Source organism: Halichoeres trimaculatus, unplaced genomic scaffold (assembly GCF_033239565.1).
Source record: "Halichoeres trimaculatus isolate MK-OKI-2021-1 unplaced genomic scaffold, fHalTri1.1 fHalTri1_scaffold_1, whole genome shotgun sequence".
Lineage (NCBI taxonomy): Eukaryota > Metazoa > Chordata > Actinopteri > Labriformes > Labridae > Halichoeres > Halichoeres trimaculatus.
This window is the reverse complement of record NW_027437179.1, coordinates 23,348,931-23,359,741: the sequence shown is the minus strand read 5'-3', so window position 1 is coordinate 23,359,741 and position 10,811 is coordinate 23,348,931. Positions and strand designations below refer to the sequence as shown.

Here is a 10,811-nt window from a genome sequence, read left to right as displayed (position 1 = left end):
GAATCCAAAGTTAAACAGGTTTTCCCAGTCGCTAAGCCACATTGCAGCTTCTTTATTGCCAATAAACCCTTTCCAATGAACAGATTGTCTGTTCATAAAAACAGAAGTGTTGATCAAAAGCCATTTTACAGAAGATTAAGAAAGTATTCTCCCTTGTTTAGCTGCAGAGATGCCCGATTTTGTCAGCATGAGCTCTTTCTGCGGATTTGTTGCTGATAAACACAGAACCGTCAAGGAAAGTTAACGACGTTTCAAGCAATCAAGACTGACTCAATTTTCACGTCTGTCTAGTCTAATTAGCTTAGTTTAGCTCAAAGACTAGAAGTAGCTAGCCAAGTTCTTCCCTTAAAACTTTGTTAGCACCTCTAGTGTCTTATCTGTTAAAAGTTTGGGTGAAAATAACAAGTTTTGGTTGAGGGTGGTATGTGCAGGACATTAAGTTTGCCTGATAGAACCTTCTGCCCCCCCTCATGAGGTTTAAGGCAGGGAAGTTAAAAGCTTTTGAGTTTGTAGCATTTGGACAGTTCCACCTATTTCTGTCTTTATGTTAAGCCAGGCTCCAATTGTATTAACAAGTGGCTGTTTATGAACGCCCCCCTTAAAGAACAGCCAAGAAAACACTGAAGTGTTTATGAAAAAGTGGAACTGTTCCTTTTATTTGTCGCTTAGAGATGAATCATGGAAAGCAAACCAGTATTTAAAGCTGAACCATAGATAGTTCCTGTAACCGCACAAAAAAAAGAGGCATGTCTAAATTTCTTGCCCTTTGTTTAACTTTAAGAACTGATTGTCTAAAACTGTCAGTGAAATGTAATTGTTGTGTTTTAAGTTCAATAATATGTTGAATTATACCAAAAAGGACAGCACTAGCCATATGAGTGCTTACATCAGATGTTATTATAAACTTGCATTTATTAAACACTGGTTATTAAATAGAAAAGAGAAAATGGGATAATGAAGTTGATCTCTTTATTTCTTGTGAGTATAAATGTTGACCAGCTCAGAGAAAGCGCTTTAGCTAAAAATATATTCATAACTCCTTAACAGGATCCATATCATAGTTCGGGTGATATAGTCAAAGACAAAAGGCAGTGAAAATAAATTATCTTATTAACAATAATAATTATAATAATAACAATAATCATAATAAACAGTGTCATCAAATTCAGAATCATAAATCTGGTTTTGTTAGCTTTTTTTTCTTTGTGAAAACTTTTCAAAATTGTCCATAAGCCAAAAAAATGGAAATAAAAAAAATCCAGCATGTTTTAATTTCTGAAGTGGTGAAAGGGGTAGCTCAGGGGGGTGTCCCCTTCAGACTCACATATTTACAATATTCACAGTTATAATAAACCTGTAGGGCACATAATGAGCCACACAGCGGTGGTATAGTACTAAGAGGTGCAATGACATTGTACATGAGAGTGCCTGGCAGATGGGGAGGAGAATGTCTCTCTCTGTCTTTTTCCAACAGAATAGGTACCAAGAGATAAGGAGTAAACAGGTCCTTAACTCCCATAATGCATCTGTTCTCAAACATGAGAAAGTTCCAGCGTTCTCATTTCTGAATACTCCCAGCTTCCTCTCAGCCCATGGCCGTAACCATGTTTGAGTGGTGTGGGTGCCCAAAGGACGGATGTAATGGGGTGGGGGTGGGGAGCATATGTCCAGTGTGGCTGAATGGTGGCAGGTGGCTCATGGGCATGTGTCCGGCAAGAGAGGCAGCACTGAAGGGAGAGCTCTTGTCATGCAGGCATTTTGAATACTCCTCGTAGCTGTCGCTGCACCGCTTGCTCTTTTTGGATTTGTTAGACATCTTCCGATTGCGTGTCTGTATTCCCTCCTTTTTCATGGTTAGAGGCCGGTTCACCTGTGAGAAAGGTGGAAAGCATGGGCGTGAGGGTTCAGATTCAAGTTCAAAACGAGTATGCGAAAATGTCAACTAAAATGTTTACAGGAATTAAATATTTATTTTGAGTTTGCTAAGTATTCACAGCAAAAAGCTGGCAATGTGGTTGTATAATTGTGTTATTCTGAGCTAATCCAATGAAAAACCACAAACAGCTGCATCAGTCGATCTTTTATCACCCTTGTTTCATCATCTCAGTCTTGGGCACTTTGGTTTTGATGACGGATGGTAAGACATTTCTAACAATTCTAAAAACATTGATACTTTACTTTGAAGCAGACTTTACTAAAAATGGTTAAAACAATTTATTTGTTTATAGGCTTGCCCATATCAGTTTTAAAATATCTATAGAACTCCCTTGACCAGAAAAAAATGTAAAACCTCAGTCGGCTTCACAGCAGATTTTGTTCACAGAACATGTTTGTTGATCCATTTGTCTTGGATATTGTCAGATATTGGGTATTTCTCTCAATTGAGAGAAATACACAATATCTTGCTACAGTCATCCTTTTGCAACCACATGCACCTCTAATACCTACAATCTACTTCGGTGTCTCTAGTTTTAATGCTATTCATATGAAGGTTGCTCTTCTTTCAGTCCCACTTAACAGCAACCCCACCAATATGACTCTCAGGGGGATTACACCTCCCAGGGAAACAATACATCACAAAGAAAGAAACCACCAACCGGTCCAACAGTGCCCCCCCCCCCCCCCCCCCCCCCCCCTCTCTCTCACACACACACACACACACACACACACACACACACACACACACACACACACACACACACACACACACACACACACACACACACTTTTTCTCTCCTCTATGCCTCAGTTATCCCTAAACAATCAGTGTAACCTGCATGGTTACACTTCCTGTCTACCTGACCCTGCTGGCTTTGTAACAGGCCAGCCCAGCAATCAGCAGTCAAACACTTACATTATGCAGCTTGTAGTAAAGGCCGCAGGCGTTGCACACCGGGTCTCCATTTGCATTGCGCCTCCAGAGCGTGGTGGTAGTGGTCTGACAGTTAGCACAACAGGTGCCTGCTCGTCTGGCAGCAGACTGTGAAGAAACATGGATAAAGTTTTGATTAGAGCTCAGTCACTGGGTGACCAAACAGTGCAGCTTATGAATCAATTCACTAATATTTTTGCAGCATGGATGACTGACTTTCTTAAAGTAGGGATATTGGCAACACAACAAAGTAGTGGACAGATAAGAAATAAATGATCAACTTGTTGGTCATTTAAGCAATTATTGGTAAGTTTACACAATTAAACAAATAGAAGAGCTTTTTGCAGCTCAAGAAGACAATGAAAATAATTATTTAAAAAAAACCCCAACAACCTCCTTACTCTTATGGTACCAGAATTTGAATTCAATCTAAAAGTATAATTATAACAAAATGAGTAGGCCTACCCCTGGAGCGAAATGTGTCATTAAAATCCTTGTAAATTTAAATGAGAGACTTTTGAATATCAGCATTACCTCAAATGTTCCCTACACCTTTGATGAATGACCTGCTATTCTCCATTACACCACTGTGCCCATAGTTGTCGAGCTAGGTCATACATCAGCTTCCATAACTTTCCCTCTCCTCTTTTATTTACATCTGTTCACTCTGTACTTTCTCTGTGACAAACTGGGAGCTTGACCACTGTGTAAAAGAGTCTGTATTGAGAAGGCCGTAGCAGGAAACAGGCGCTGGCCCCGCTGCTTTATCTGGACCGGTCACACATCCGGGGAGGAAACAAGTGGAAGCTGCTGCCTCTGAGCTCAGCGAGCGCCGGGCCCACCGAGACGTACGGGAACCAGCCCGATACATGACAGCGTGAACCAGCAAAACGTAAAGACGCTGGAGTAAATGCTCGTATATTTTCTGAGGTAGGCATGTGCTCGCGGGCCTGTAGATTGAGGGCTGTTTGTTCACGCGGTGGAAAGCTACAACAGCCCGCGTGCGTCAAAAAGTGGCTCCATGTTGCTTCTGCTCTTATTAATCACGTTTTTGTTTTATTTTGTGATATTTTTACACGTAATATCACCGGACTCCTGGGAGTGCCTTATGTCCTTCAAAAAGTTTGTGGTGGCGCGGTTTTTTCAGGTACTTCTCAAAAATAAATGAAGTAAATTTCGATTTTAATTCACTTTACTCAGGGTTTGCTTTCTGCTTTTCATGCCATCCTGTCACGTTAGTATGTGTAGGTGTGTAGTTTAGTCTCCATTATAAATGAATCTTTTTCTACATCTATTACGTTCTTTATAGATTCTGTTTGCTACATTACATCCACACATGTACAACTGGTGCTTACATTTACATGTGTTCATCTAGGCTGCAGTGTGGATTGCTTTCCTTTAACTAAATGAAAATTAGCCTAGTATTTGGTGGAAATTTCCATTTTATTTTTGTTATTGTAACATATATATGCCCTCAAAATATCCAAGTTATGCAATTCAAGTTGTTTGAAATATTCAATAACTTACTTTATGCTCAGCTGTCAAGTACTTCATGAAAATTATATCTATACTTTTTTCACTGCTTCAAAGCTCTGAGCAGGGTGAGTGTGGAATATAGTTTGGGCAGACTGTCAGACTGCCACATTTGTCACCATAAGACTAAAGTGTGAGACTTAACAGTTGTACGTTTTACACTTTCCCCACACAGAAACATATTTGTCTTTTAAAGTATTTTTGTTTGTTTATTCAAAAATTCTTTTATGAGCAGCTACAGAACCCTAACATGATAACACATCTCATGCAACCTGATGGATTTTCAACAGAATACTTTAAAATACAAAACATTCACTCCTCCATAAAAAAACGAAATCCTAAATGAATACCTTTAATTAAGAGAAAAAAACTCAAAATCATGTTATATCAAACATATGTGCTATTACATTTTGAGACACCTTCCTGCCCACATGGTAAAAAATATAAAGACCGTACAATACTGTACAATTAAAAAACAGAAAACACAGTGCCGTATGAGTGAAAGTGTGGCCCTGTGTTATTTGTAGAGATGGGGTGCTGGTTTTGCTATCAATGACGGTATCAGAAGCAGCACTAATAATGATAACAGTAACAACACAGATAGTCCCTTTGTGCTAACAGCCTTGGCTAAAGGAGCCAGAGGTGAGCCACTAACACAATTCCTGGAAACTGATTGGGGAAAATATAACTTTCCTGCAATTGTACACCTCCTCCTCCTTCCCCCTACATTACACTCTTTTTTATTTATTGCAACCTCCACATATGCACACGCACACACACTCACTCACACATACACACACACACACACACACACCTATATATGTAAATTAATGAAACTGACCAGCCTGCGTTTGGGTTTGATGAGGGGTCTGTTCTGGCCGTTCATCTTATGGTACAGTCCACAGGCATTGCACAGGTAGTGTCCGGTGCTGTCACGTCTCCACAGGGGGGTAGAGGTCGCTCCACAGTTCACACACTCACGGCCCTCTATGACAAAAAACACACACATTGAGTTTCTTGTTTGCAAAAAGATAACTTTGATTCATTTCACTTGAATACAAATGGTTGTCTCAAGTTATTTCAAGTTTGTATCTTTCAAGTGCATACCTATGCACTCTCAAAAACTCTTCTTCATCATCTTTTATCAGCTACTGCATTTTCATAAGGGGCACCTCAAGTTAAGAATAGGGTGGATGTGTAAACTTTTGAATCCATGGACAACCAAGAAAAAGAAGCAGGGCATTTTAACAGACTCGTAAGCTTGTGTTTTGTATAGACACCAAAGTAAGTATCATTTAACCAATTTTCCCCTGTGTTGAAACTGTTAACTCTGTAAAGAAGCGGCCTGAATAACTATTTTTATTGAATCAAACATTTAAATCTTGTAGAAACCATGACATGTAAAAACATTAAAGATGATGGTTTCTATTTCTTCTAAATAAAAATAAACAGTTTGTGTTTTATTTTATTTTATTTTTTTCCTTTTTCTTCCACTATAGGACAGTCCAGTCTATGCATTGATATTAAAACATTAGCGCTAATTCAACAAAGAAAAAGTTTTCAAAGCAAATTTGAGTGGACTTTCATTACAAATGGGTTAAACACAGCCAGACTTCAATTGGCAGTCTATTACTCTGATCAAATACCAATCAGGACGGGGTATTAATGGCTTATGTAACAGAGAGAAGACTCACAGCCTAAATACTGAGGTTTTGGCTCTGTGCACCTGTGGATCATCCTTTCACACCTTTGGACCTGATCCAGTCACTGCTCTGAAGCATCTCTAGTGCTGAATAAAGGAGAGATCATCTAAAATACCCTTTTGTTTTAAGAAGTAATAATGGTTTAAGACTCTAAAATTATCATTTCAGAAAGAACAGTAGTCCTCAGACATTTTTCTGTTTTTATTACTTTATTAGTCTTTATTCTCTCGCACACACACTGCAGTCTCTATTTTAGAGTGGTAATTTGACGTTTTGATGAGGCATTATTGTATTGTACTGAAAGTTAATGTTAAATAATAATAATATTTGTCTTTTTGGCTTTTGATTTTTCTTTAATCAAGTATTCATTAATGCCCAGCCTTTTCATTCAACCAGTTTTGTCTCACTGAGATTAATCTAATATCAGCTATGGCTATTTAGATGACGATTTATTTTATTTATTACTTTTATTACTATTACTAATTGTATGGTGCTAAAAAAAAGTGCTGGGCAAGTGTTCATGTGAATATTGGCATGAAGTGCACTTTTTTTTTCAAACATTTCATTTACAAAAAAAAATGCAAGACGATGCAACGTTGTACTTCAAGGTTTAAAAGAGACAACAAATCAAACAAAACAAACAAACCCCAGTCCTTACTCAAAACTACACGTAGCCTAGTCTGCGTTAAGGTGCTAGCTACAGTATAAGTTACTTTGACACTGCCTGGGTGTAAATAGGCTACCTCTTGTTTCCAGATTTTTCTCGTTTGATTGGCGCCGAAAAGTCATAAACTGTAACACTTTTTTTTTTTTTTTTTTTAACAATATTTTTCTATTGTTCTCTGAGGTCGTGCTATGTTCAAAGTGACTCACCGGTACACGAGCGTGTCTTGCCCTTGCTCTTGGGTGTGAAGCTGGGTGACGCTCCCAGCAGGCTGCCGTGGTGGAACATGCCGCTGTACTCGTGTGCCGCGGAGAGAGAGTAAGTGGGATAGGTCGGTATCGGGTGGTGGGTTGAGGGGGTCTGAGCACTCATGGAGGCCAGGCTGCTCCTTAGAGGAGAGGAGCCCTCCATTTTCATCCCCTCCGGTAACGACACGTGATATTTGATAGATTCCTTCTCGTCCATCCTGCTACCGGAGGGAGACACTGTCCCGGGGTCCGGGGATACATCCTTGGGCGGTGTGGGAGGGAAAGTGTACAGAGAAGGGCTTGAGTGGGACGGCGTCAGCGTGGAGGCTGAAGCCGTGTTTGAGGAGCTGCTGCACGGGTAAACTGCGGATAGGCCGCCTGGGGACGCGGAGCCCGGGTGGTGCAGGCTTGGCTTGCTGAAGGGGCTGACGGCCCAGGCGTTGTGGTGGTGGAGGCCTGACAGGGCTGCTTTCCCTCCGTCCAGCCACGAAATCCCCGGGCTGTGGAGGATGGGAGGCCGGCACACCTGAGTTCCCGTAAGACGAGCTGATGAAAACACAGGCATAACAATGATTAGGCTATATGAAATAACAAAATGAACACGTTTATTGGAGCTGTTGTATAGCATTAAAATAAATAGTAGATAAACTAGGCTACTTGTTGACTTAGGACCACACTTTTAAGATTTTGAATGTGTAAATCATTTAAAAAAAAACAAAAAAAAACAATTCATCATCACATCAACTCTTCTGGCGTTAAAGGTAGGCACGTCCTATATCTTACATTAGATTCTGATTGAATTTGTTCTATTTTTTTCTTCGCACAAGTTTTAACGAAACAGATGTTTTGCTTATAAAAAGTAAATAAAATAATTAATTTATGCATGTCCAGAAAAGAAAATCATGGTTTGAAATAACAGGAGAAACTCATATGTATCTGATTGTGCCGAGATAATTTTCAAAAGTCACTGTAGGAGAAAAAAACTTCACATTGTCCAGAGCGACTCGGCTGATATGCCCTAATTTTGATTTTTTTTTTTTTTTTTTTTTCCTTGATCAGTAGACCATCACTCACCGTGCGCTTGGCTGTAGGACACTCTGGATCGGGGGGAGTTGTAGGAGTACGGGTTTCCCGAGTCCAGGTGATTAAAGAAAACATCCACCTCATCTGGAGGCAGCAGCTGCGCCGTAGGCTCCATGTAGTTGTGCCCGAGGCCAGGGTGATGAGAGTCCGGGTGCTGTCCGTTCAGCACAGCGTGGTGGTGCACCCATCGCGGCTGGTCAGCCGCCACATCCATCTCTATGTGGTGATTTGTCTGGGAATGTCCAGCAGTAGACTTACGGTGAGTCTAATGTTTGCACTTTATGAAAGCTTCACTGGGTCCATTTACAGTGGAAGGAGAAATGTTTTTCTCCCTTTGACTTGATATCTTCTCTTCCCCTTGTGTAGTAAAGTTTGGCACTGGGAATCTGCAGACATCACATATTGAACATTTTAAGATAGAAAGTGTTTAATTGGCATCAGTTGATCAAACGAAGGACTAGCTCTACACTGTCAGGCTAACAATACGTATTTTTCATTCTTTACTCCTCCACATCCTGTTTTGCTGGTAGGACATGTCAAAATGTTTGAGGAGAAAACAAAATATCATACCTTTCGGTGACACTTCACAGTCAGCTCCCGCTTCCTTGAACACCAGTCTCTTGCCTGTGTTGGTTCAGGTCTTCTCCAGTTTGCGGCTGCTGTTAGAGTAAACTCTGTCCACAGGGACTAAAAGCAACACGTATAAATGTGTGTGACAGCGCGGGGCCTGGCTTGTCAAGCTGGTGGGCGGAGCAATGAGTGAAGCTGTGCCTGGGCCAATCACACGGTAGCTCTGTGGCCCAAAGAGGAGGGTGCAGAGGTTCAGAAAATCTCCGAGATGTTTTTTGTAGTGAAGAAGGACGTGACTGTGTCTGCTCTAGGCCAAGAATTTGATGCTATACAGAATTTAATGTTTCATCGAGTGTCATATCTTACCTTATAACACGGTATACTATATCTTGTGAATAATCAAATAGCCTATTGTTCATTTAAAACGGATGGGATCGCTAATTAAGCCTACCACCTGTCCACCTCATCTATAGCTAAATTAAAAAAAAAAAAAAACACAATGCAGTATTACTGTAATTGTAATAAAAAGAACATGAAAACAGGTAGAAACGAAGCAACAACCTCATAGGTTGTTGCTTCTTTATCGATATTTCCTCCAGAGGACAGTTCATCTGACAGTCCAGGGAAAACGACCAAACCTCGTAAGCTCTAACACTGGAATGAATGTGAAATAATCATTTAGGTGAAAAGGTGACCCATCAGGAAATAACTTTTAAATTAATTTTGATTTGATATCATCCTGGACTTTATATCTGCAGGCATAAAGTGAAGGTAAATTTGACCCCTCTGTCGTTTTGTGTTGTTAAAGTTCAGGCTACAATTTAGATATAGGCTACCCCCACCCACCCCCCTCTCTCTGTCTTTCTCCCCCTCTTTCTCTGTTATGATTGACAGACAATAATTGGAAGGGAGCGCGTGCAGCCCAGGCCGGCCGACTCTGCCGCCTGCTTGACGCCGTTTCCTGACGTCAGTGCATCTTAGAGCACAAAAAAAAACAGACTCAGGACATGAACTTTAAGGGGGACTAACGGGGTAGAAGGAAAAAAGGAAAAGAGGGGTTGCCCTGAGTCTGCTGCTGCTGTCCCAGCGGATGAACTCGAGGAAGGACACTGCAACTGATATTTACACTGTGGCAGCATTAATAAAACATCAACGTTCAGACCTGCAGTGATTTCAAAGAACAGGCCAACCAGCGCTGTGTTGCAAACCAACAGCAAATTCTGCAGACTTTAGATTTGATCAGATTAAATTTGATCTGATTAGATTACATTGATTAGATTATAGTTCTTAAATGTTCTGACTGGGACTGTTCTCCCTATACATAGGCTTTTGCATACCATAATGGGACGTCATTTAAATCCAAAAAAGATTTATGTAAACACATATCTATTTCGAAGTATGCATTGATGTGGTCCACTTAGAGAGGAAGAATAAAAGAGGATCCTGCATTAACTTTAAATTCTGAGCTCTTTCCAGTGCAAGTGTAGTTTGGGAGTACATTAGGCACCAGGTTTGAGCAGAGAATTCTGCCTCCTTCACGCGCTTTGCGCTGAATCACGAATGACAAGACACATAGACGCAATAGATTTTACACGCAGATCTCTGGCTGGTTCCTGCGCGTAAACATGATGTCTTTATCCTCTACCAATGGTGTCACATGCTAATTGAAGAATAATGTTAGGTATTAATAGAGAATAAGAAGCTTAAAAGAACATGGTGAAAAAAGTGCCTGTATTTTGAGTTCTTGATAACTTTGGTTTGCTTTTTGGCGCTTTATGCATCAGAATGGCTTTTATAATCATGGTGGCCAAAACTGTCTTGCAGTTTTCAGTATAAAACATCCACAAAGCTCCAAACTTTGCGGTATTTGCACCGAGTTGAAGCGAGGTTTACAGCAATGTTGTCTTGGAAAAAGCACTGGTGTGAGGCTGACAATAGCTATTTGTGCAAATTTGTGTTACCATCTATCTATCTATCTATCTATCTATCTATCTATCTATCTATCTATCTATCTATCTATCTATCTATCTATCTATCTATCTATCTATCTCTCTATCTATCTATCTATCTATCTATCTATCTATCTATCTATCTATCTATCTATCTATCTATCCTCTCAGTTTCTTTTTTACATCAAA

General features: G+C 40.2%; 1 protein-coding gene across 1 annotated transcript; it reads right to left on the bottom strand.

The window, feature by feature from the left end:
• Positions 1-983: 983 nt before the first annotated feature.
• gata2b (GATA binding protein 2b) lies at positions 984-8,792 on the bottom strand. Its single transcript, XM_074671425.1, has 6 exons — positions 8,674-8,792; positions 8,095-8,489; positions 6,982-7,566; positions 5,247-5,392; positions 2,855-2,980; positions 984-1,870 (listed from the first exon to the last, which is right to left on the bottom strand). The coding sequence occupies exons 2-6, from the start codon at positions 8,315-8,317 to the stop codon at positions 1,586-1,588; spliced, it is 1,365 nt and encodes a 454-aa protein (XP_074527526.1). The 5' UTR covers positions 8,318-8,489; positions 8,674-8,792; the 3' UTR covers positions 984-1,585.
• Positions 8,793-10,811: the final 2,019 nt, after the last annotated feature.

Excerpts from the sequence above, each read along its gene's own strand:
- gata2b (XM_074671425.1), bottom strand. The coding sequence starts at position 8,317 with ATGGATGTGGCGGCTGACCAGCCGCGATGGGTGCACCACCACGCTGTG. Across the intron at positions 7,567-8,094 it reads GTCCTACAGCCAAGCGCACG|CTCGTCTTACGGGAACTCAG; the intron begins GTGAGTGATGGT and ends TGTTTTCATCAG. Across the intron at positions 2,981-5,246 it reads TCAAACCCAAACGCAGGCTG|TCTGCTGCCAGACGAGCAGG; the intron begins GTCAGTTTCATT and ends GTTTCTTCACAG.